Here is a 26,258-nt window from a genome sequence, read left to right as displayed (position 1 = left end):
TTGTAGGGTCCTTTATCTATTTCTGGATATGGATCCCATATCAGATGTATATGATTTGCAAATATTTCCTTTTATTTAGGGGGTTATTTTTTAACTCTCTAGATAGTGTCCTTTTGATGCACAAAAGTTTTTAAATTTGATGAAATCCAATGTGTTCATTTTTCTTTTGTTCTCTGTGCTGCTGGTGTAATATCCAAGAATTCATCGCTGCCTCTACTTCCTGAAGAATTTCCCATTTTCTTCTACGAGCTTTATAGTGTTACCTCTAAAGTTCAGGTCTTTGATCCATTTTGAGTTAATTTGGGGTAGACAGTATAAGATAAGAGTCTGGCTTCATTCTTTTGCATGTGGATATTTGCTTTTCCCAGAACCACTTGTGGAAAAGACGGCCTTTTCTCCACTGAATGGTCTTGCACCTTTGCCGAGACTCAATTGGCTGTGATATTTCAGAGTTTATTTCTAGGCTGTCTAATCTGTTCCATTGGCCCATCTGTCTGTCCCTTGCATGCCTTCTTTTTTTAAAAAAGACTTGATTTATTTAATTTTAGAGAGGGAAGGGAGGGGGAGAGAGAGAGAGAGAGAGAGAGAGAAACATCAATGTGCAGTTGCTGGAGGCCATGGCCTGCAACCCAGGTATGTGCCCTGGCTGGGAATCGAACCTGCAATACTTTGGTTCGCAGCCCGAGCTCAATCCACTGAGCTACGCCAGCCAGGGTCCTTGCATGCCTTCTTAGGTAGAGCCCAGAATCCCAGAATGTGGGGAAACTTTAAGTCGTCCTGTCCCTCCCCGCACCTCCAGGCCAGTGACTGACCAGTCAAAGAGATTCAGCTTGGGGACACACTGGTGTCCCAGAAGCCAGGGCCGGAGAGAAGGGGTGGGAGACTGAACTGCAGGCCGCTGGCCAGGGCCCCCGCCATTCAGGAGCCTCCATGCACCTGCAGGCCCCCCCCCCCACTGTGAGAACACGGTGCTGGGGGAAATTCTCCTGGGCTCTCAGGGTGCACACACCTGCCAGGCCCAAATTTGGCATGCTCCCTTGGATAGACGATCCCAGATTCCCCTCTCTGCGGAGCTGGGGGAGCTCCAGGAGGGAAGGCCCCTGTCCACCCCACACTGGCTTTGTGGAGTTGGCCCTGTGAACACAGTCATCACCCCCCCATCCAAGGAGGATGCATACCAGGCCCCCCAGCAGATGCTTGAAACTGCAGATAGTACCCCACCCGACACATACCGTGTTTTGTCCTATACATAACATACCTCTGGCAGAGTCTGGTTGATAAGTTAGGCACAGTAAGAGATTAACAATAATTACCAAATAGAATAACAATAACACGGTACTGCAATAAAAGTGATGTGAATGGCTTTGGGGCCATTATGAAATAAAATAAGGGTTGTGGTGCAAGATCTCATTACCCTGCTCGGAACGTGCACAGTGTAAAACGTGACTTAGCTCTGGAATTTTCTGTCACATGGTTTCAGACGGCCACGGACCTCAGGTGACTGAGAGCGTGGAAAGGGGAACCGTGGATAAGGGTGCTGGCGGCTCGACGGAGACCCACTCCAGCCCGACCACCCGAAGGTGACCGGCAGGCCCCATGTCTAGTATTCTTAGCGTCTTGCAGAAACTCAGTTCCTCCCACAGTGGGGCTCAAAGGCTGCCCAAAGTGTTATGCGCCTTTGGTTTGGGGGCAGCTGGTGCAGGCAGGACCCAGCAACAGAGCTCAGCCTGCACGTGCAGCTGAGTGCACTGGGGCACACTGGGGCACACTGGGGCACACTGGTGGAACTATTCCCCTTCATTTCCTTGCCTGTCAACCGGGGAATAAAAATTTCTACCTTTCAGAAACATTGAGAGGATGAAATAAGGCCACCCAGGTGAGGAGCTCCGAGCAAGCAGTCCCCAACGCAGAGTGGAAGAGCTCAGTAAGTGTGAGCTGTTCCTGGTGATAGGATTTTGCTGGAACCCTCTGTCAGGCCGGTTGGAAACGTTAACAGACAGTTAGCATCGACTTCAGTGCATAAAATTGGAAAATTATTACTTAATCTGCACTGTGTGGTTAACAAAATCTTTTCAAGTATGGACGAGTGGTGAGAGGAACCAGGCTGGCGGGCTGCCTAGCCTGAGGGTGGGAGAGACCCAGGACGCGGGAGGGGCACCCCAGGCCCCTCAGAACCTACAGCCCACGTCTCCGCAGGCTGCTGCCCCTTGCACCCCGGCATCGTAAGCTGGGACGTAAGCTTTTCCTTCCGAAGGTCAGTTCTCTGCATGCTCCTGGCCCCAGACTCCAGATCAGCAGGTTCCCCCAGGGGCGGGGCCTGTGTTGTGTTCATCTCTGCATGGGCACAGGGCTGGGCCCGGACAACATCGGGGAGGTTCTGCACCCTCTTGGGGCCCGGGCGTACAGATCTGTGGTTAGGGACCACCTGTCCCGTGTTGCCCACGGGCCGGGCATGGACTGGAAAGTTCCACTCAAACCTCTCAGGAGGTATGAGCCCCCCCCCATTTGCAGACGAAGATGGTGAGACCCACAGGGGGCTGCTGTCCCTGCTGTGAGTTGAGCCCAGACCTCCTGAAGCCAAAGGACCTTTTCCTCTCCACCCTCCACCCTTGCGGCCAATGCCCGCTGCCCGGGCGCCCTCACGCCTGCGCGCCCCTCAACGTGCCCAAGCACGCGAGAGCGAGCCCTGTGAGCCGTGGTGTGGAGCATGGCTGGGGGGCACTCTCAGCACACGGCACACTGTCGTCCCCCCCTCATCGCTGGCACGAGGACCAGGCCCCATCTCCCTCCTCCTTCTGGAGCCACCCTCAGCACCAGCCCGGGGCAGGGCCCTGAGCACGTGAGCAGCCCCCAAACTCCCCAGACTCCTGACCACTGGCTGCATGTGAGATGGGCTCCCACTTGGCTCTGCATCCGTGTCTGGACCGGGGAGGAGGGGCCCACGCTGGAGACACAGTGTCTGGGCCCCGGCAGGCAGGCCCGCCCCTTACCTCCTGAGCCCCACCGGCCGCGGCCCCTCAGAGAAGATCCCACAGAAGCCGCTTCTCTGCCTCACGGAGTGCGTTCTCCCACATCCTCCGTGGGTTAAGTTTTCTCCGTGGAAGGGATGCACTGTTTTTTTCCAGTCCAGATGAGCGGAAGTCCATGAAAAGACTGTTTTTAACCAGCAAGTTAGTAAATACTGGAATAGCTCATATTACTTCTACTTACTACCTGTGATGGGCAAAACCCTCCGAACCTGCCCACTCCAAACCCCAGTCAGTTAGATGGACGTGCTCACTGCTTACATGTAATGATGTCCTAAAAATTTAACATTTTAAAAGTATTTAATAGTTATCAAGGTGGATTTTTTTTAAAGCAAAGATCCGATCATCTTACCCATCCTTACCAACCTCAGAAAACCTGAACCGGCTGCCTGGCGGTTCCCTCGGCCATTATCTCCCCCGTCTGGTCCCAAGGGAGAAACCCCCTGCCTTTTCAGCTTGTAAATGGTTCTCTGGGTTAAAGTGAGCATGTGGGGAAAGAAGGCACTTGATTTTGGAGAAAGAAGCAAACGCCTTTCCGGCTGACACGGTCCTTCTGCCCACCGAGACGTGACCGAGATTACTGCAGGTCAGCGGGCGCGTGTGGGGTGTCACACGTGGGTGACAGAGCCTGGTGAGACACTTCCCGGCCCGAGGCCAGGCTGCACACTGACGGCAGAGGCTGCCGAAAGTCCTCTCCTGCAACAAGGCCTGGTGATAATCGATGTGGTCGTCAGGGGGCAGTAGCGGGGTCGGAGGGGGGCGTGGCTTCAGGGAACCCCGGGGGGGGGGTGGGGGGTGGGGGGGTGGGGGGGGGGGGGGGGGTGCCAGACTAGGGCCTGGAGCAGCCCCTGGGGTTCACGAGGCAGAAAGGGCCCCAGCGTGGCCCTGAGTCACGGTGGTCGGTTTCTGGATGACAGTGGTGGCAGTGCTGCTTTCCTGGAATGGGCCCCTTGTCCCTCCCACCCGCCGCACAGGTCACAGGGAGTATGGTTTGTGGGGGCACCGCCCTGAGCACGTAAACATTCGCGTGCCTACGTAAGCACGTCCCCAGGAATGTAAGTGGGAGCGAGATCTTGATGTGGCTCCCTGCCGACCTGAGCTTGGTCACCGGGTTTGGGGGCCACACTGGGCTCCGGCCCGTGGCTAAAATGACAATTTTCATTTCGTGGTTTTGCCTTCCAGTTTTAATCTCAGGTTCACGTATATTTATGCAAGGGGATTTCTTTAAAATAAAGTAGAAGTTTTTCTAAAAATATGTATATAACAAAACAAAGTTAACGTTTGATTTTTACGATGGTGTCACGTGTCTCACCCCACTCACAGTCTTGGTTCTGTGGGTGTGACATGGGCCCTGACTGGAAGGGGACCCTGGGGCTACTCTGGACAGAGGTCTGCGGATATCTCAAGGCCAGCTGGAGCTGGATGGGGGGCACGTGAGCTGAAGAGCGTGCCCCTGGGGAGGGAAGGCCGGGGGGATGAGACATTTACAGGCTGAGTGATTCTGCTTAGTTCTTAAGGGGCTCTGGCCTCCCTGGCCCCCAAATAATAACTGCGTTATATACTAGAGCACGGCTGGCTCCCGTGGACAGAGCGCGCGCCGTGTGTCAGGCGGGACTGTGCATTCTTGCGCTCTGCCTCCTCCTTCAGGCCTCACGGCCACTCTGGGACGGGGGTGTTACCAGCCTCACTTGACAGATGAGGAAATCGGGCCACACAGAGGCCGAGTCACTTTGCCAGGGACACCCAGAGTGGCAGAGCCACAGTGTGGCTTGGGAGCCTCCTCGATAATCTCCTTTAGTCTCCCCCGTTCCTTTGATGGAGAAAATGGACATTTCTTCACCCTTTTTAAAGTGCAGACAAAATGCAGCTTCAGCAGCCCCTCCAACCGGGTCGCTGCCCCAAAGCCCCTCCTATAGAGCGATCTGGAGCTGCCCCTGAAAACACCCTTTGCCCAGGCTGGCCCGGATGCCCCTGCTCTGCCCGCCACCCTGCGCCGTAATCGCTGCCCCCTTGTGAAGGTGGGTCTTTGAAGGGAGGGCCCTGCTTTTTCTGGCTTTGTATTCCCACCCCTGGGAACTTGGCTCAGCACTTCAGGGGGGTCCGGAAGTGTTGCTGAGTGAGCGAATGAATGAATGAATGAATGTAGCAAATACATGCAGAATCAGGAGTCGGGCCCAAGCCTGTCCTACTTCAGAGGTTTCTCATTCATTTCCTTTCGCCCAGCGCAGGATCCAGGCTTCTCCGTCTCGCCTGCCGTGGGTCTGAGAGTGCGGTCAGAGCCCCTAGGGGTGGCTGGGGCGGTGCGTTCCTCTCCCTGTTAAACAGAGGCTCAGAGAACCAGGTGGGAGGTGTGAAGGGACATGCCCAGGGCCACGCGGTTCGGTGGAGGCAGAGGAGGGCCAGGGCAGACAGTCCCAGAGCTGATTTGAAAGTGGGAGGTGCAGTCCCGACAGGCTGCGCGAGCACAGGGGGCTCTGTGCCCGGCCGGAAGGTACAGAGTGGCCCAGAGGGGCACCCCAGCTCTGGGACTTATTGTTGGTGCAAAGGGTGAAGGTGGGGGGCTCCCTTTGCCTCCCTGACAGTGGCCCATCTGGTTCACCTCCCCCTCCCCTGCCCGGTGCCAGGACCTCCTGTAGCCACGCAAGGCAGAGCAGCAGGAGGAGGCACTCGGCCTGGAAGCCGGGAGCTGGGGAGGTTCCCCGTGTCCTTGAGGAGAGCAGCTAACGGGGCCGTTAGCGTCCCCTAGACTGAGGCCAAGGTGCCCAGCACCCCCGTGAGCATCAGGAGGCGATATCCGAGTGTTATCACAAACGGAGCTTCTCGAGGGGGGACCCTAAGGCTTGGGTGCGTCCTGGGAGGTGGAAGTGGGTGCTGTGGCTCCCCCGCCTCTTCCAGCGACAAGAGGAGGCCTGCCTGGGCTCCCTCCAAGAGCCGGTCTCTGGGAGAAAGGGAACACCCCGCTGCCACCATGAGGGGCAGCAGGCACCAGTCTGGGCGCGGAGCCGGACCCTGGGGTTCGGTCCCAGCTCTCCCCATCCTAGCCCTGTGACCTCTAAACTTCTCTGGACCTCGGTGTCCTCCTCTGTGACGTGAGTAACAACACTGACCGCCTGGGCATCTGGGGAGGATCAGATACCGCGGGGGGTGGGCTGGCACCGCTCACACACAGGGATTAATGTCATTGTCCTTCTGACTGTTGTCACCAGCCCTGGTGGGAGGCCCCTAAGACTTCTCCCTTGGTAATTTACGACCAGCTCCGTTTGGGGCGTTGGGAGTGTCCCGTTTTACCAAAAATAGCACATGCCTTGCCAAGACTTCTTTGGTTTTCTGTGCTCAGTTCAAGGCCGTGCCGTTGCCGAAGCCTCGCCTGACCTCTTCCAGCAGCACCAACTGCTTTGCCCTGCCTGTTGGGCCTTGGGACACTGGGCCACACTGTCGCCTGTCTGTCCCCTCCATGGGGCCGTGACGGAGGGGAGGCTCTGGGGAGGTGCTTGGCGAATGAACAAGCGGGTGACCCAGGGAGCAGACAGATGAGAAGTGAGATGCAGCGTGTGGGAGAGGATGAGGAAAAGGAGTTCAGGGGCGGAACACTGGGGGCTGGAGCGGAGCTAGACCCAGATGGAGTGGGCCGTGGGGGCTGACGGCAGACAGAGGTCCTAAGGGACCCTGGCTAGTAGGCTTTCTTTTCCTTTTCCCCCATTTTTATTGTAGTAAAATATGTACAACAAAATTCACCGCCTTAACCACTTTGTGTGCAGTTCAGTGGCATTGAAGATGCCAATAATGTCGTGTGACCCCCACCTCCACCCATCCCTGGAACTCTGAACCTCTGTTCCCATGAAGCCACTAAGTGCCCCCCCGCCCCCCCCACCCCCGCAGCCCCTGGCAGCCACCACGCTACTTCCCGTCCCTCTGAAGTCGGCTGCTCTCGGCACCGCATGTGAGTGGATTGTACGGTACTCGCCTTTCTGTGACTGGCTCGTTTCACTCAGCGCGATATCCTCAAGACCTGTCCACGTGTCAGAACCTCCTTCCTTTTACGGCTGAATAATAACTCCACGGTACTGTGTCCACTGCAGTGTGCCTGTCCCTTCACCCACTGATGGACGCTGGGTTCCTCCCATGTTCCAGCAATGGTCAGTGGGCGTTCTTTCTGACCGCTTTTTTTATTTTATTTTTTTGAGGCAAGGAAGGAAACCTCACTCAATTACTCTAAGTTGCAAAGGTAGCTGGACTTTAGCTAACGAAATACTGCCTCCTACAGGCCAAGGAGGAGCTGTTAAAGGGAACATAACGCTCCAACCGAGTCTCCAAATGCTTCATGAAAGCCGAAGGTCTTCAAAGCGCTGGGGGAGTAGGGGTTGTCCCCAGAGCCAGCATCTACATTGTGAACTTAGTCACAAAATCTCAGGAGGCTGTGGACGGTGCGGGCAGGTTGCTAACTAAACTCCAGTCCAGGTCCCACTCAAATGATTACAAACACACGTTCCAAACTGGGATTCCTGGATAAAATGGAATTTTCCTGACTTTTAAAAAAAAAATTAATTTCAGACTTTAAGAAAAGTTATAAGTAGCCCTGGCTGGCATAGCTCAGTGGATTGAGCTCGGGCTGCGAACCAAAGGGTCGCAGGTTCGATTCCCAGTCAGGGTACATGCCTGGGTTGCAGGCCATGACTCCCAGCAACTGCACATTGATGTTTCTTTCTCTCTCTCTCTCTCTATCTCCCTCCCTTCCCTCTCTAAAAATGAATAAATAAAATCTAAAAAAAAAAGAAAAGTTATAAGTACAGAGAATTCCCAGATGCCCTTTACACCAGTTTCCCAAATATTAACATTTTACCATACTTGTGGTATCAATGTTTCTTGCATCTTCTCTGTATGTATATATTGTATCTGTATTGATAATCTGCATGTAAACATAACATAGACATATTATTTCTTTCTGAACTATTGAAGAGAAAGCTGCAGACCCACTTCCGAGTTTAGTGGGAAATGAATGCAAACTGAGACACTGTGTCAGGGGGGGGACAAGGGAGAATTAGTGGGGTACGAGCTGGGGGACGGTGGAGACCCTGAAGCAGGTCCTGTGCAAAGCCGTGGGGCCACATGTGAGGCCCCGGGTATTCGCTGAAGCTCTCTCAGGGCCAGCCCCGAAGTGGGGGCAATGGCCTGATGCAGAGGCTCCTGAGAGGAGCCGCTCTCCTGGGACCCCCAATCTCTTCCCCTCCTTCCCTGTCCCTGTCCCGGTGCCCCACAGGGCATCTGCCCCAGGAAGGTCCAGAGGGAGTGCCCCCGGCTGTGGGTTCAGGCCCCAGCTCTGCCTCTTACCCGCTGTATGCTCTCAGGCAAGCCGTCTACTCCCTCTGGCCTCAGCATCTGGGGTTGTGGACTGGGGACGCTTTACATGGTGGCTGTAAAGAGTCAGTGACAGTGACAGCAGTGGTGGGACAGATGTCCTAGGGCTGGGTGAAGGGGGAAGCACCGTTCCTGGTTTTCAGGGAGAGCTCAGCGCTGATGCTTCTCTCTTCCTCGGCTCTAGGAAGCCCCCTCCCCATCCCCTGGATGGGAGAAAGACCCCCACCCCTGCGTGGGGAGGACAGAGCGCACTTCTGTCTGCAGCCCTGCCTCTGCTGGGCCTCCCTTGGGAAGAACCACAGAAGAGTTGGCATCGAACCTGCCAGCCACATGGAAAGCCAAGGAGGCAGAACACCAGCATGGGGAGGGGGGTGGTTGCTCGGCTCATTTGCAAGTAGCTGGAGAGTCAGCAGTCCCAGGGTCCCCACGAGGGAGGCCACTCCGAGGAAGAAAGGGAGCTCAGGCGAGGCTGCCGCCACTCAGGGCTGGTGACATCCAGTGGGTTCCTCCTCTCTGAGCCTCAGTTTGCCCACCTGTAAAATGAGGGTGCTCAGGCACCATGCGGAATTTTTTATTATTATTTCATTTTATTTTTTATGCTTTTAAAGATTTTATTTACTTATTTTTAGAGAGAGGGGTAGGGAAGGAGAAAGAGAGGGAGAGAAGCATCAATGTATGGTTGCCTCTCTCGAGCCCCCTACTGGGGACCTGGATAGCAACCCAGGCATGTGCCCTGACTGGGAATCGAACTGGCAACCCTTTGGTTCACAGGCAGGTACTCAGTCCACTGAGTTAAACAAGCCAGGGAAAATTTTTAGGGGATCAAAATGAGCCATGAGTCTGAAAACCCTTAGAGCCAGAAGAGGAAAGGGCTCTGTGGGGAAGGGTAGGGACCAGCCTCAGCCTGCTCTCTGTCCCTTGTAGTGCTAAGACAGCAATAGACACACAGTAGGACTGAATAACTGCTTGTTTGGCAAGCCCTCCCACGTAGGACCTGGGTCATCAACCAAACTTCCGGAGACTTCATCCAGGACTGGGGCCCTGAGGCACCACCATGCCCCGAGGAACTTTATTGGGACCACAGTGCCTCCTAGTGGCCAGTATGAGCAACTGCAGCCTTCATTCTGGCCAGTTGGCAGTGTGGCCTTACCACCTTCCCTTGGGGCCAGGGAACCCACTCTGGGGTGAGCAGAGCATCCCAAGACTCAGGGACTCCTCCTCCATCTTGCTTCCTGAAGAGGCTGTGACCTCTCCATAACCCTTCCCCCCCACCCCCCAGCAGGGATTTGGACAATACTGATCAAGCAGAGGAAACAGAAAAGCCAGGAGGTTTGTCCACAACCGCAGCAGCCATGGGGCCACCTTTGATCCGCATGCCCTGCCCTGTGGCTGGTTTCCTCGAGCCCGTCATTCCACAAGATCTGCTCTCCCACCCCCGAGCTGCAGCCACCCCACACAAGCAGCGCGTGCTCAGGGGCCGAGGCCTGGGTGGCTTTCCTACGATGCCCGTGTTACCCTCCGCAGGGTGGGCGAAGCCGCCACCACAGGCACAAGCCCAGGCTCAAGGATCCAGCAGGCACAAGCCCAAGCTCAGGATCCAGCAGCGCACCAGGGAGGCCCTGCGCCAAACCACTGAGTCCAGGGGGAGCAGCCCGGTAAACGGGCACTTGACAGCAAGCAGGAAACTCAGTGTGAGGGGTGGGCCCAGCCTGAGAGTCAGGTTGGGAGAAGAAGGGGCCACCTCGGAAGCCCAAGGAGAAGCAGTTCTCAAAAGAAGAAATACAGCAAATTACAGGTGTGACTCTGCTGGTAATTTCAAAAATGTAAATTCAAACAAAGCTGTGCTTTTATCCATCACACTGGCGAAGATGTAACACACACTGTGGCCAGCCCCGGCCCCGAAGCGGGTGAGTGCACTGCTGGCTCCCCAGGCAGTTGGCTTGTTCCCAGAAGGCAATGTGGTCGTGTGTGCCAGAGGTCTTGAGGTGTATATAGGGTTCTCTCGATATTTCTAGTTCTTGCAGCTTCTTCTAAGGCAGTCACCGTGAATGCACTGAGCGATTTGACTAGGAGGGGATGTACCGCAGGCCTGTGATCATTTCAAAGAACCAGAAAGCCACGCGCCGACAGTGAAGGACTGAGTGGGTAAAAGAGAATTGGTCTGTGCAGTGAAATACTATGCAGCCATTAAAAGGGATGTGGTGGAAGGATCTAGAACAGCATGGAAATGGGCACAAGGCAGTCTTAGGTTAAGAAAAATTCACAAATCTATGGTTTCTCTGTGTGTGTTACATTTTTCTTCTCTGGTTTGTCTTGATTTTAAAAATTTTTCATGTGGAACATAGATAAGCCCGTGTAATGAGAAGTCTGGGGGGCCAGGGGCCTGGGCTGCCTGGGGAATCCCAAATGCCAGGTGAGCCTGATCTGTAAGGTTGGCAGATTTAGCAAAAAACACACTAACAACAAAATCAGGTTGCTCAGTTACCTTGGTATTTCAAACAACAATTTTTAGTGTATTTCCCATGCACACATGCATACTTCCAGACTTATTTACACAAAAAAATGACCCATTGCTTCTCTGAAATGCCAGTGTCACTGAGCGGCCTGGACTTTATCCGGCGGCCCCAGTGCAGGCTCTGGGAGCCAGGGAAAGCCTTTAGAGAGGGTCCGGGTGTGATCGGATGTGCGAGTTTTAGACCCTCTGTCCGACTGTATTTGAGGGTAGTGAGCCTGAAGGCGGAGAAAGCCTTTAGAAGGTCTGAACCTGAGTTTGAGATCTGGGAATCTTCGCTACCCAGGAGGCCTCAGAGTCATGGCGGGGGGGGGGGGGCGGTGGCGGTTAGTGAGGACAGTGGCCAATGCCTGCTGCAAACAGGGACATTCCCTGGACTTTCCCTCCCCTTCCTCAACCCCATTCCATGTGGTGCTCACCTCTGGCCTCCCCGAGTCGCACAGCAGAGTGCAGCACCTGCACCCAGCGCCTGCCCCCAGCACCTGCACCCAGGGCCTGCCCCCAGCACCTGCACCCAGCGCCTGCCCCCAGCACCTGCGCCCAGCAGCCATCACTCCAGACTCTGATGGCAGCTTTCAAATGGCATTTTAAAAAGATAAAAGCAGTTCCTGCTCTTGGGAGGACAAATTGAAAATTAATTCAAATCAGAAAAAAAGGAACAAAATTAAACTATATACCTATATTCTTACCTCTGGAAGCTTCTGGTATTTCCTAGGGACAGATACTCCACTCACCCACCCCCTCTTTTTTTTCTGTAAGTGAGATTTACTTACTATATTAGGAACATTTTTCCAAGTACTAAAATGTTATTCTTCTACAACATCACTTTCATTCATTTTTTATTAAATGTTCATTGAACACCTACTACATGCCAGCCATAATACTAGGCATTAGAATGAAGGGGTAAATGAAACAAATATATTCAGATACACTCCCTATTTTATGGAAGGGAGAGAGTGACGATAAAGGAGAAAAAAACAAGTAGATACATAATAATGTGTGTTAAGTGCCAAGAAAGAAAGAGTTTGCAGAATAAAGAATAGCAGGATGAATCTTCCATTTATGGAACTTTCATCCTCAATTTAACCAATGTCCTATTAGCACATATTTTGGCTATTTTCAGTTTTTCTATGTAATAATGCCACAGTGAATTTTCCCCCTAGTTAATTCTTGGTGCTCATCCATAATTATTTCTTTAGAATAAATTCCTAGAAGTGACTTACTGGGTCACAACGTACGAACTTTGTACTGACTTAGTTTTTCTTTAGTATATTTAAATACAAGTTTGTGTTTTCTCTGTAGCTTGTATCTCTTTTATTTTTAAAATAACATGCTGCACCATTAAGATTTGGGGGTGTGCAGTATTATGAACTTTAACACACTCCTGTATAGGTCAGGACGCAGGTCAGCTCCACCCACCAGCGTGGCCCTTTGTGGTCACGCCCAGCCCCTCCCCCAGGCCCTGGCAGCCTGCGATCTGCTCCCCGTCCTGATACTGTTGCTTTTCCCGGAATGCCGTGCGATAACTGAGTGGAGTAACACATTGTGCACATTTTGAGACTGGCTTCTTTTACGGACCACCGTGCTGCCCTTCGAGAGTCATCCCGGCCATGGCTTGGCTGCACCCCAATTTGCCGAGTCATTCCCCTGTTAAAGGACATTGGGGTTGTTTCCAGTTTGGGGCGATTACGAACAGAGCTGTTTTAAGCACTGCACGCAGGTTTGGGGTTCCCCCCAGCTCCCCAAAAACATCTTCATTTCTTTAGGCAAACGCCCAGCAGTGAGCGCACCAGGTCACGGGGTCAGCATACGTCCCCTCGAGTGACGAGTGACGCGTGAGCGTTCCGGGGCGGCAGCCCCGCTCTGTCACGTGGCGTCCTCGGGTTTCTGTTTCCGCGGCAGTAGGCGTGTCATGACTTCTCACTGGGCTTCCCGAGTGTGTCTCCACGGTGGAGAGTGTGCTGAGCTCATTTTTAATGCTCACGCACCTTCTGTGTATCTTCTTGGGCAAAACGTCTCTTCACATATTTTACCTGCTGTTCTTTTTTTTTTTTTTTTTAACATTACTGTTAACTGAGCGCCACACCTTATTCAGGTTTTACTAGTTCTTCTCTAACGTCCTCTTACGGTTCCGGGGCCCCATCGAGGACAGCACATGGCATCTAGTCCTCAAGTCCCCGTAGCCTCCTGTGGTCTGTAACCGGTTCTCTGACCTCCCTTGTTCTGAGAAGCATTTTTAGGGCTTGGGTTGGAGTGCGCGGGAGCGCCTGCGTCCCCTCGTGGGTGGCTGGCCCCAGCACCTATGCTTCCGCCCCCCACCGTCCTCCGCACAGCGGCCGCCCCGTGCAGTAGAGACCTGTCCCCGCTGGGGCACACGCAGCAGTCCGTGCGTGTCGCCCCTTCTGCCCTATTTATCGGGCCTGGCGCTAAACTAGGGACTTCAAGCTGAGCTCTGGACAGAGCCCAGTGGCAGATGGGGTGGGCTGGGACGTGATCAATGGCTAACCTTTAACCTCCGCCCCCACCCCCACACGACTGTTTGGACAGCAGTGGGCTTAGTCAGTGCCCTTTAAATAGCATGAAAGGGCCTCACGCTGGCCTGTTTTGTTTAAGGAGATTACATCGGCACTGTGCACCCTGCCACAGGGGTGTGCGGCCAGCTCGCCCGGGGACAGAGCGAGCGGCATGTCCCCCACAAAGCAGATGTTTGGAGGAACACAGATGTAATCAAGACCACGGGGGATAAAATTACTCAGGCCCCTCAGACCTACACTCCATAGGCAGGGGCCTGGGCACAGCCCCACCCCCCACCACGCATGCCCCTACCCACGCGTGAGTATCTGCAGGATAATGCTCGCTTACACAGACACCCACGCGCACCAGCACACACCCGCAGGCACACGCATGCCACTTGGCCACACAAGCACGTGTGCTCTGCAGGCAGCTGCCCGTCTGCTCTCACACCCGCCCCCAATTGCTGGCCGAGTCGCGTGCCCAGGGGCACACCCCAGGCACAGAAGGACCCACGCAGGCCTCCGGCACCCTCTCTCCAGATGGCTTCAGAAGTTCGTTCTCTTTAAACTCAGTTATAAAAAAAATTCTCTTTAAATCATAGTCATAAAGAAAATCCACCGTCACCTTTGGAGATCTCCCGGCTGGTGTGCCTCAGTGGATTGAGTGCCGGCCCGCGAACCAAAAGGAAGCTGGTTTGATTCCCAGTCCGGGCACAGGCCCAGGGTGCGGGCCAGGTCCCCAGTTAGGGGTGCACGATCTCTCGCACGCTGATGTTTCTCTCCCTTTCTCCCTCCCTTCCCTTCTCTCTAAAAGTAAATAAATAAAATCTTAAAAAGAAAAAGTTGGACTGGATTAGAGTGACGCCACTGGGTTGAACCAGGATGAACAGCTGGAGGTAAGGGGGACAAAGAGGGGTTTCTCCTTCTGGAAACCAGCAGCCAGGACGGCCGGGGCTCCCAGAGGCGGTGAGGGCCTCCTCCCTGACGGAGTCTGGGCTGAGGCCCCAGGGCCTTCTGTGGCTGCTGGTAAAGAAAAGAACCCTGAACGGAGTGCTTCCCGCTTCCTCAGACACCATCGATGGGAATGACTTTGGCCTTGGACCGTGTGAAGGGCACCTGGTGCCACCGGGGCCACCGGGGCCGGTGCCCCTTCTGTGGGGCAGGCAGTGCCCATTCATGATGTTTTATGCACATTATTGGATTTCTCTTCCTCTGGGTACTCTGAGTTTTGTTTCCACATCAAGACACTCCACTGGGAAGACGCAGGCCAGGATTATTTTGTCTTGGGCCGCACGGCTGGGGACGAGCCCCCCACGGGAAGGGTGTCGGCACAGTGCCAGTCCAGAGTCCTTGTGGGACCTGCCCCAGGGAGGGCTCGGAGGGGCCGGACCCGCCGCAGGCGGCCTGGGCCCAGGTAGGGTTAGTTGCTCCTCAGCGTCTTGCCAGTGCTGGGTGCCAGTGTCTTGAAGAAGGCTGGCCTTGGCCAGCTGAGGGTCTCCCAGTGGCCTTTTCTCCACCCCAGGGTGGCGGCACGGTGGGTGCGGAGCTGGTCCCTGGCAGATCCCGGACACTGGCGTTCCCAAGCCCCCTCCTTGAAGCACGTCTGTGCTTCTCCTGTGCCCGGGCCCTCCCTGCAACCCTCGGGCTCCCTGCGTGGAGACACCCCTCATTGTCTGTTTTCTTCTCCCCTCCCCCCACCCCTTGGGGGGCGCTCCCATCTCCTCCTCCTGCTCCCGCTGCGCTGCCAGCCTCTGGAGGAGGCACCAGTCATCGAGGGCCTCTTTTTCCTTGTATCCTACCCACCGTTCTCGTCGTCTACCGGGGCGAATCGGTTCATTCATTCAGTCGACACTTTCTGCATGTCTGCTTTGGGGCACGGGCATACAGTAGGTGCACAAAGGCAGCTGGACAGAGTGAGAGCTTAGTAACATCTGTTAGAAGTTGTCCCTTGACTCTTCGGCAACTTCTTGCTACACGTTTGCCCCTACCCCGTCCTGGGCTATGCCCCGGGTGGAGAAGGGACTAACAGCATGCGGTCCCAACCCTTGGGACACTGACATTCTGCAGAAGGAGCCGGACACTTCAGGGCTGGATTACACAGTAGTCAGAAACACAGGCAGTAATGAGAGAGGCCGAACAGCGGACAAAGAGACCTGTATGGCTGCCACAGTCTGGGAAGGCTTCCTGGAGGAGCTGGTGCTTGGCTGGATCTTGGAGGTCAGCTGGAAAGAAGGGGCAGCCCGGGCAGGTGGTGGGAGGTGGGGCTTTCCCTTGCTCAGCAGCGACCTGTGCTCCAAGCCAGAGTCGCAGAACCTCTGTTTACAGCGGCCATCTTGCTGAGAAGCACACCGGAGAGCGAGCTGGACCCCGGCGGCACCGGGTCTCGGGCTGCTGACCCTCACCCGGCCGCTCAGAAGCGTCCAGTCATAGAACCAAGTGCTGGCTCTGCCCAGACCTAGCGCTGTCCCGGCATCCTCCTGTCTCAAGCAGGCTCCATAAACACAGGGCCACCTGAGGAACAGCCGTGGGAACCAACACTGTTGGGTCAGGAGCTGGAAGACTCAGAGGTGTGACAGCCAGCTCTAAATGTCCACAGGGCTGTCTCGGGGAAGGGCGTGGGGGGTTTAGAGCCAAGACCGATGAGCCAGATCTACAGGAGATGGACAAGGGCTGGACCTAAGGACAAATGGTTGAGCTGTCCTGGGGGCAGGGAGCTCTCTGTCCCCAAAGCCAGGATGATGGCACTTGGTGGAGAGGCAGGGGGTGGAGGTGGAAGGAGGTTGAAATAGAATCCCCTGAGTCTGGTATCTTTGCACCGAGGACCTGAGGTCTGGCTTGTCATTCTGACCAGCTGGGTGGTCCCAGAACCTTGGGGAACTTTCCTCTGCTGTCTGAACTAGGGATCCATCCAGCCCGAGGGTTTAAAGCGAGGTGACCAGCAATCAAGACTGGGATCAGGAGGCTCTTTTTCCCCTTGGAGGACCAGCAGCATCGGTGTGCCAGGATCCCCCCAACCTGCAGCCTTTTGGGTTCACTGACGTTTGTCTGGACGCAGACAGACATGCCCCCATGTCCCCTCTCCTCCCATCCGAATTCTGAGGGGAAGGCGCCCTGGTCCTGTGGGAGGGGTACTCCGCCCACTTGAGGTGTGACACCCCACTGCATGTGTGACACCCCACTGCAGAGGGGACATGCCTGCTCCTATTTGCAGACGAGCCTCTGACGTGAAATGAGGCATCCGAAGTCACAGGCAGACTGGGCTGCAGCTGGGGCCGAGGGCAGAGCTGCCAGCTCTTGGTCTGGTGGTCTTTGTGCCCATACTGTGCTGTCCCCTCCTCTCTCCCCCACCCGCCCGGTCTCAATGGGTGGCTGGACGTGGGGAAACTGAGTTCCTACTTCTCTCCATGGGAGACCGGATATTCTGCCGCCTCCCCACGGGCTGAGTCCAGCACCAGCTCATCCTCATCAGCAGGAGCTGGTCCTTCTGCCCCGAGGACAAACAGAACAAGACTCCTTGATTATGTGAGGTCCCTGCATTCCTCTGCCCCCACTGCTCTCCTTGGGGAGAGGACCCAGGAGCTGTGAGGCCGCCCTCTCTTGCCAATTAGCTCACATCCTGCACTCTCTGGCCTCAGTTTCCCCCCAGTTAAAACCAGGACTTTGGGCTGGTCCCTACCAATCTTTGGTTTCTATAACCTGGAGCTCCCTCCGCTCAGCCCAGCCCCCATGGCCATGCAGGGGGGTCTGACCCCAGGCTGGACGCCAGAGGATGCTGCGAGGGTCCTGGAGGTCATGGGATGGGGCCCGGGGAACAGGGCTGGGGCAGGAGGGCCAGGGGCAGTGTCCTCCCAGACTGGCCTCCGGGAAGTTGCATAACAGAAATGTTTATTTTTGGTGAGGCTGAATGGGATTTCTTCTCTAAAAAAAAAAAACCCAAAACATAAAACGTATTTGTTTGCCAGGAAGATAAACATCTTCTCTGAAAGCTCTTGGCCCAGCAGCCGGCTGCAGTTTGCGCGGTGCTGTCACTGGAGGCCTGGCAGCCCGTGTGTGCCTGGGCTCACACGGGTGTCCCACGGGGTCCCCGAAGGCCGGCCCGCCACCCCGGTGGGTGGCGGCAGCACGGGTGGTGACGCTCAGAGATGTCCTCCTGAAGTTGCTTCCAGGCTCATGTCCTGCCACTGGCTTTTCTTCTGTGCTTTGTAGAGGGAGGGGAGAATGACAGAGGCAAAATGGCCCACTCAGCCTCCCCGGTGTGAAGAGGGCCCCCAGGGAGCCTAGGCTGAGGGTGAAGCCGCAGCCTCTGCCCCCAGAACGTGGGCGGAGCCAGGACACCTGGGCTAGAGCCATCGCCCTGACACCTCGTGTCCGCCGCTTGGACCTGCTCCCAGAAGAGGAAACTGAGGGTCAGAGTGACCTTCACGCTTGTGATAAGCAGAGTCTGTGCGTGTGAAGGGTCGGTCTTGTCGAATACTCCTCACATGTGTCTCATTAATCTTGCACGTCATCTTACTCCGCGAGAGTCACAGACAAAGGAATGTGGCTCGGAGGGGCTCACGCCCGTCACCAAACGCCAGGCCTGCGGCACGCTTCCCCCAGTGCGGCCCGCGCTCCTGCGCCCGGGCGCTCCAGGGGGCCTGCTCCACGGTCCGTCCTGCTCCTTGCAAGTCCAGACCGGACACCGGCGGAAACTGACCGCAGCTGCCACTGTGCCAGGCACTTCGCGTGTTGGCCTCTGTAACCCTGCAGCCGCCCTGTGAGGGCGCCTGCCCCCCAGGCATCTTCATCCCCATTTCACGGAGGAGGAAACGAGGCACAGAGAGGTTACGTGACCTGTCTAAAGCACACAGCTGGACAACCTCTGAGGCCGTCGTATCTGCCCCGGGCGTTAACTGGACTATTGGGATACGGACAAGCTTCTCCCTGCCCCACCCTTCTACCTCGGCCTCTGCTTCCTCGTCCTTGCCCTGCGCAGGTGGACTGGTCCGTTCCAGCTCTGAGCTTCTAAGAACCGGTGGGCGGCGGGGGCCCCATTCTGTCAGGCCCGGGGCTGGGCCTGGAGCTTTGTGTGAACCCACCAGAGCCCATGTGGAGGGGGCAGGACACTGCTCGGCCAGTAGGTGAGGCCAGTGTGGAGGGCAAAGGGACAGGATGTTTGGAGAAGAACCTCCACAACTCCTGCTGAACCCCCGAAAGGACCAGGCCAGGAAAGGAGGGGCACTCCTGTCTGCCTCTCCGCCTCACCCCAAGCCCACTGGGCCAGAAGTGACTGCTGAGTGAGTCAGCCACTCCCCAACCCCCGGGGAGTCTGAGGCACTGAGTCAGCATCCTCGCTGCCCCAAGGAGACGCTCTGGCAACCGGGACCCTTCTAAAAGGAGGAGACTGGGGTCAGTAGGGTGGGAATGAAAGGTCACAGAGGTCATGTTGACTGATCCGAAGTCACATAATATTGATGCTGGAAGGAGCCTCTTCTGAGATGATGGGAAAGAGGCTCAGAGGAGGAACGGGACTGGCCCAGGGTCACACGGCAGGGTAATTGCAAGCCAAGACCAGAACCCAGGCCTCCTGACCTCACATCCAATGCTCCCTGGACAGGGACAAGGCAGGGGGTGGCCCCCCCATCCCTCCCTCCTCTTTTGCTTGGTTCAGCCATTGGTTTCTAACCTTCTTTCCTCCCTCCCCTCAGCCAAAGAGAGCTCCCTGAGTGAGCCCGAGCTGCCGCCCGACTCTGACACCGTGGGGATGGACAGCAGCTACCTCGGTGTGAAGGAGGCTGGGGTGAAGGGGCCCCAGGACCGGGCCAGCACTGACCTCCCCAGCCCGCTGGAGAAGGCCGACTCGGAGAGCAACAAGGGCAAGAAGCGGCGGAACCGAACCACCTTCACCAGCTACCAGCTGGAGGAGCTGGAGAAGGTCTTCCAGAAGACCCACTACCCTGACGTGTACGCGCGGGAGCAGCTGGCCATGAGGACAGACCTCACCGAGGCCCGTGTGCAGGTCAGTGAGGGTGTCCGGGGTGCAGGGGGGAAGAGCGCGGCCCGGCTTTGGGCTGGTGGCCGGAGCTGAGACTGCCTGCGTGTTCCTCAGCCACTCTCTTCACCCACAGTCCAAGGAGAGGCCCAGAGGCTGCCAGCCTGCCCCGCAGGCCCCCACTCCAAGTCTGCTCTTATCCACCTTAGTATTGGGCTTCTTGCTCCGGGCGGAGCAGGAGTGAAAGAGGCCGGGCCCTATGGAGGGGCAGGAAGCCCGTTAGCTGCATTTCTGGGCTCTATGTGGTGTCTTATGAAGGAGAAAATGACCGGTCTCTCCTCCAGAAGGCCTGGCTCTTAGAAAGGAAACAGGAGGAATTTACAGATGGCCACAGCAGCCCAGTAGGCAGAGACAGGGAACAGCCAGCTCTTCCTTCTGCCCAGGATGGCCATCTGCTGTTCTGTCCTTCAGGTCTCAACTTGGTAACTGTCTTCAAGAAGTATTCCTAACCTCCATGGCGAATGCAGCACCCCCTCTACCACCACCCAATTACCCAATGCAACCCAACCCACAAATCCAGCACAGCTCCATCCTGTGCAACCCAACTCAACACAAACCAATATAATGCAACACAACTCAGCACAATACAGACCAACCCAACTCAACCCAGCGCAGCTCAGTCCAACACCACTCAACCCAACCCGCATTAACACAACACAATGATCTCCAACACAGCTCAGTCCGCTACAGCTCAACACAGCCCAACCCAATGCAACTCAACCCCAGCCAACTCAACTCAACGTAACTCAACACGGCACAATACAGCGCCACCAAACCTGGTTACCAGCTACCACCCTTTATCCTCTTTGCAGAATTTATGACTGGCTTGAATTATTTTATCTGTCTCCTCCCACTGAAATGGGAGTCCTTGAAGGCAGGTATTGTCTGATTGTTCATCCCTGTATTTCTACGAATCAGGGGTACACGCAAGCAGAGCAACAAAGGCAAAAAATAAATATTTGTGGGCCAGTTGACCTCTTTTGTCCAAACAGGGGTCCCTACCTCCCTGCATGAAATGACACAAAGAAAGAACCAGACAGGAAGCCAAGACCTTCGAGAACCCCCCAAACAGGTGATGGAATCACCCATGTAGTAAAGCTAGGCTTCAGCTAAGCACAGAATAAACACCATCTCAGCCTGCTTTTACCCCCAGAGCACGTTAGAAACAGCAAGTGAGGTGTTTTCGGGTAGCAGTCCCCCAGCCAGTGTGCTAGGAAAACCCACAGCTTGAGGAAAAGGGGGCTTGTTTTTTTGTCATTGTTACTGTTGTTTTCCAAGCAGTGCAGCTCAGCTCAGAGGGACTTTCAGCCCTTCCTTCCTCAGCAGACCCCAAGGGCAGAGCTTTTCTAAGGCAGCAACAACAGGTTCATCAGCCTCCACTGTGTCCTGTTCAGTAAGAAGAGGCCTTTGCAACTTAGGCCAGAGTCCTTTTCATCGACAACGGCTAATGTGAAAAAGGACTGGCAACTGTCAGTAAGCACGTGTCCATCCAGAAGCAGCCCTGCACCCACGTGGCTCTGAACGGTGGGGCCATTCACACACACGTTGCCGACGGCAGGCTGGCTGGTGTTTTCCGCTCCGGCACCCGGTGAATGTTCGGGGAGGGAAGGCAGGGCAGCGGAGGCTTCCCTGGGATCCTGAGGGCCCTCTCACACCCACTGTCTCATCTGAGTCGGGACAACCAGCCACGTGGCCTCCTGTGCTCAGACTCTGGACCGGAGCCCCAGAATCCGGCCTCAGCTCAGCCAATGGATTTGGGAGGAGATGGCGAAGGGGGCGGCTGGTTGTGGGGCATTGCTGTAGGTGCGGGATACACTGGTTCATTTTCTGTGCATGTGTGTGCACGTGTGTGCACATGTGTGTGTTCCTAAGGAGTGGATGGGAGTGCCCAGGATGGCCCTCCCAGGACTGAACCCGGAAGTAGCACTGGGGCATGCCTAGCATTTGGCAGTCACCCCCTCCAGCTAAAGTGTTCTCGCTGCGCACACACACATTGATGCCTGCCTCCAAAAAGCTGAGGCAGCTTATAATTAAAGATTTATTATTTTCGTCTAAGAAGAAGAACAATTTCATAAAATGAGAAGGTAATTATGTGAAGAATCTAGGCTAAGGATCATAATTGCCACTGAGCACAAATTTTTACCTCGGAGCCTCCTGGCAGCCAAGGCAGAAAGGGAAACCCTAAGGTGTTGCATATACTATCATTTAAGGGGATAGTCATAGAATTGTAGGATATTAGTGCCAGAAAGGATCACCTGGTCCTCTCACTTGGTCACAAGGAAGAAGAAGCCCAGTGCAGGAGAGGATTGCCTGGGATCGGAGACTCGGGCATGTGACTCGGCGCCAGTGCTGAGACTAAGATCTGAGTGTCCCAAGTTCCACCCCAGGGCTTCTTTGACATTAGTTCGCTGTTTGAGGATGTGTGCCAGATCGACCCGAGACTCCTTTGTAAAACGGCAGCAAGGTGGGTGGCATATCTGTGTGCTCAGGCCTCTGGGCTGAGCCTGAGCCTGGTCGTGCCCAGAGGCAGAGGGCGTGGAGAGGCAGCCCTCTGCCTGCCTCTGCGGGGTTTGTTTGTTTGGGGCCCACGACCAGCTGGTGCGAGGCCAGGTGCCTGGTGGAGAGTGGCGGTGGGGACAGGGCGGAGGCGATGGGGGCCTCGAGATGGGCCTTTCCTGGGAAGAAGCCTGGGCTGGGCCCTGCTCTCGGGGGCTGCAGGGGCCTCTCTCTGCTGTCTGGGATTCCAGCCTCCGCAGCTGGTGTCTGAAGACAATAAGACAGAGGCCTTCCCACCCTGGGCCACCCCGCCCTGGCCCCAGATGGGCTGCGGTTAGCAAGACCTCTGCCAAGACCTCTGCCAAGACGGTTGGTTCCTTGGGGAGAGGCCCATGCTGGGGTGGGCCTGGGAACAGGGCGGGCTTGGGGTGAGACACCCAGAAGAGAAGGCTGGGACCTCACTCAAGGCCTGCTCTTCTCCTGGGGGTGGTGCGGTGGAAACAGGCCTGGGACACAGAGCATCTGCGGGGGGGGGGGGTAGCTCTCAGAGCACCAGGCTCCAAGGGGCAGAAACAGGACACTCAGAGCCTCAGGACCCAGGAATGTCAGCATGGGGGTGCTCATGAGGATACGCCGGCCACCACCCAATTTACATGCGAGGAGAGCCAAGACCAGAGACACCAACTTAGCGTAATTAGGGCAGAAAAGCTGCAGCCCTGTGCACAGCCCAAGGGCCCAGGGGGGGAAAGCTCTGCTCCGTCAGCTTGCTCCCCCCGCAGCCGGGCACCATGCACAGTCTGCATCCTCCACCCGCAGATAAAGGCCCCGGCCTGACCCCAGTCCACTCCCTTCCCAGAGACGCTCTCTCTGCTGCCTCTCCCTTGCCTGCCCATCGATCTTCCTCGATAACCAGGTCTCCCCTCTCCCAGCCTCCTCCTCCCCCACACTCAGCTCCAGCCCCACCCCACCCCCACATTCCATCGCCCCCTCTCTGCTCTGCCCCTCATCCAGGCTCCTTTGGGGACACTGGCCTCCGCCCTCCTCGCTCTGAGTCCCCCGCAGCCCATCCGGGCGCCTTCCCAGCACCTCTCCACCTCTCCGTTCCCACACAGGGGCCTGGCCGGCAGGCCGGAGTCCACAGAGACTCAGGGAAACCCCCGCGGTGGCGGCAACTGAACTTCTCCCCGCCCCCAAGAAAGGAAGAAGCCGGATATCTTGATGCCTCCAGTGGGCTTCTCCCCTCCCCCCGGCTCCCCCCACAGAAAACCCTGGGAGGTGGAGGAAGGAGCGGAAAGACTGAGCTAAGCCTGCAGGAAATTAAACATGAAATGAAAACAAGCTCCTCTGATGCATTCTCTCCTCCTGCCCCCAGCTCCCCATTCCAGGCCACTGATAAAGGGGGATCCCATTTCAGCGGCGCAGAGAGGAGACCTGATCCCCCCTTGGCTCCCAGCAGGCTCTGGGGCAGGGCTGAGACCCCAAGCCCAGGAGAGGGCCAGTCTCCAGGGAGGACATAGGAAGAATGCTTCTCCTATACCAGAGTCAAGCGGGGGGAAATGGAAAAACTCTGAAAGAAATCTTGGCACACGTGTGGGTGTGTGTACACACTTGTGCACATGCGCACTTGAGCCTGGGAGGGGAATGAGGTGCAGCCCCACACTCCCTCCTCACCCCACCCTCCCCACACTAACCTGAGACACATAGACTCCATCTCTTTTGACCCTTTCCTCTAGCAAAAGACAGTAAGAAAGGGCAGGAGCTGTAAATAAACAGATGTGAAGCACTCTAAAAACCGTGGCAGAACTTCCCATCTGTCTCACCTGCTGCCCTCTGAGGCATCACCCCTGTGAGGAGGTCAATACAGGTATTGGCCCATTTTCCAGGTGCAGAAACGGAGGCTATCAGCAACGCCAGGGCTCCAATGGGTGCTCCGCTCCCGGGCCGCACTGGCAGGCTGTCCGGGCCTGGCAGCCTCAGGCCCAGCCCCCGCTCCCTCCCCCCAGGCAGCACTGGGCCTCTCCGTGGGGCACTGTTTCTGGAGACGATTCCTCTCACGCCTAGTTGTGCAGCCCTGATCAGGAGGGATGGGACGTGTTTCTGCCCACACTGCAGGGACTGCACCTGAGGAGAGCTGGCTTCCTCAGTGCCTAGGCCTGGTGAGAGCCTGATGACACTCCTCATAGCTCGGCAGTTGAGGTCCTCGTCACTGCTCTGTGCTCCCCAAAGCCCCCCAGAGCTCTGGTGAGCTAGGTGGGATGCGGCCACTCGTACCTGAGTCAGCTGGCAGGCGCATCTCAAGCTGACAGGGTGCTCCCTCTGGGGAGCCCAGCCCAGACCTTTCCTGGCCTGGAAGCTGATCTCTCTTCACCCCCCTCCCCCATGCGATGATTCCAAGTCAGGGCAGGGGTCCCAGGCCCCGAGGTGAACTCTTGCCCATGAGCCTTGACAACGCTCCCAGCCTGCCGGAAATGAATGCTCCAGCAAAGGACATGGACCCCGCCCGCCCACCCAAGATTCCAGCTCCCTCACGTGACTCAGAGACCACCCTCCCCGTTAGGGCCCCCGTCAAGCTACCATTCCACCCACCCATGCTTAGCGGCAGTTGGCCTCCCCTCTCCCTCCTCCGCGTCAGGCCGCTCTTCTGAGTGCGAGTTTGCAGCGTCTGCCGGGACCGACAGCACCGAGGGCAAACCCGTCCGCTTGGCATTCGAGGCCCTCCACCATCCGACTTCGGCTTCCTCTGTGCCTCTCCCTCCAATCCCCGCACTGGGCAGGTGTTTCTAGACTCAGGCCTGGACGTTGCCCCCTCCAGCCAACACTGGAGGCCCAGTTCCCATCCTCCCCTCCAGGAAGCCGTCCTGACTGCCTCCCTTGCCCATCGGGCCCCTATTATCCATGGGACCTTTAACACAGGGTTCCGAACTGGGAGACTGTTTCCAACCAGAATGCTGCCACGAGGGTTCAGGAGGGCAGGGAGTCTGGGCTGCTGGGCCCCAGGGAGCCGCGGGCCTTTTGGAAAAACGTGTGTGTGGTGGTCTTGCAGGACGGTTTTCTGGAGGAGCATTCGAAGCTTTTATCACTCTCTGCACAGCGAGCAGTGGGCCACAGCAGATTCGGCTACACCGTGCTGGGTTTGGTGGGATGGCTGCTGAGTGGCCAGTGACAAGTTTCATGGGTGCACCCCCTGCTAGCTCCAGATTCTGAGGCTTAGCAAAACGGAAGCTCCAGGCCCAGGTCACACCCATGGTTACTTGTGGGGCACGCCGCCTTCCTGACTCTCAGCATGGATCATTCTAGATTGTAAGCTCTTGGGGATCAGCACCGAAGCACACTCCTCTGTGGCCCCCGTGGCCTGCTGGGGCTCAGGGACCTCTTGCACCACCCGGGACAAGGCCTCTGGCTCCTGTGACGACTGCTTTGTCCTGCAGGTCTGGTTCCAGAACCGGAGGGCCAAGTGGAGGAAGAGGGAGCGTTTTGGGCAGATGCAGCAGGTTCGAACCCACTTCTCCACGGCCTATGAGCTGCCCCTCCTCACTCGAGCTGAGAACTACGCCCAGGTAAGTCAGTCCCGGCTTCAACCCCCAGCCCTTTGAACCCTGAAAACCGGCACCTTGGAGAGAGACGCAGGTCCTCTGAGACGGGACCTGTGGCTTCACATGCCTTTCCGGCCCAGCCCAGCTGCATGCCAGCAGGGCCTGGTGCCATTCCTTTCCCATGTAGGTGTCCACCTGGGCCTGGCTGAGTCCCAGGTCTTCCTCCCCATAAATACTTAGAGGAAAAGGGGGCCCAGAGGCTGAAGCTGGGGAGAGGCGAGGGGTTTTAGCTGCGTGGATGGGAGAGAAGGTGCCTAGCCCAGCCCCCACTGCCGAGGGGCACCCTTCACTCCCTGAGGTGTGTGGGCATTCTGCTGGCCCCGCCTGCTCAGCCACTGCTGCTCCTCACCTCCCAGGGCAGCCCCTTGCATCCTGAGTGGGTTCTGAAGCCTCCAGGGCATCAGCTCCAAGAACCTCAGCCACTGACTTTGGCTTCTGGGAGATATGGGTCCCCACTGCCCCCTCCCACCCTCTCTACACCACACCCTACAAGCCCGGAGTCCACGTACCCGACGAAGCTCCCCACTTACCAGGCACCTAGGAGGTCCTGGGCCTGGGGAGCAGCCGCAGGTAAGATGTGGTCACTGAGCTTAAGGAGGCCGCAGACAGAGAGGCAGAGTCAGCATCTGTGCCCGACATGGGGAGCTGGCCAGCGGAGGCAGGGGCCACCCTCAGCGGGTTAGCTGTGACCCAGGGGATGCCGCACTGGACCACTGATGAGGTTTGCAGTTT

General features: G+C 56.5%; 1 protein-coding gene across 1 annotated transcript in view; it reads left to right on the top strand.

Moving 5' to 3' along the window:
* Positions 1 to 26,258, top strand: part of ALX4 (ALX homeobox 4) — a 42,272-nt gene that overhangs the window by 11,314 nt on the left and 4,700 nt on the right. The window contains exons 2-3 of the mRNA XM_045825165.1: positions 19,094 to 19,404; positions 25,362 to 25,490. Of these exons, the coding sequence (XP_045681121.1) occupies positions 19,094 to 19,404; positions 25,362 to 25,490 (440 nt within the window). The remainder of the gene's footprint in view (positions 1 to 19,093; positions 19,405 to 25,361; positions 25,491 to 26,258) is intronic.

Source organism: Phyllostomus hastatus, unplaced genomic scaffold, assembly GCF_019186645.2.
Source record: "Phyllostomus hastatus isolate PE091 unplaced genomic scaffold, TTU_PhHast_1.1 phas_scaffold_585, whole genome shotgun sequence".
In the NCBI taxonomy this organism is placed as follows: Eukaryota; Metazoa; Chordata; class Mammalia; order Chiroptera; family Phyllostomidae; genus Phyllostomus; species Phyllostomus hastatus.
Note: the sequence above shows the minus strand (reverse complement) of the source record. Positions and strands in the feature narration are given on the sequence as shown.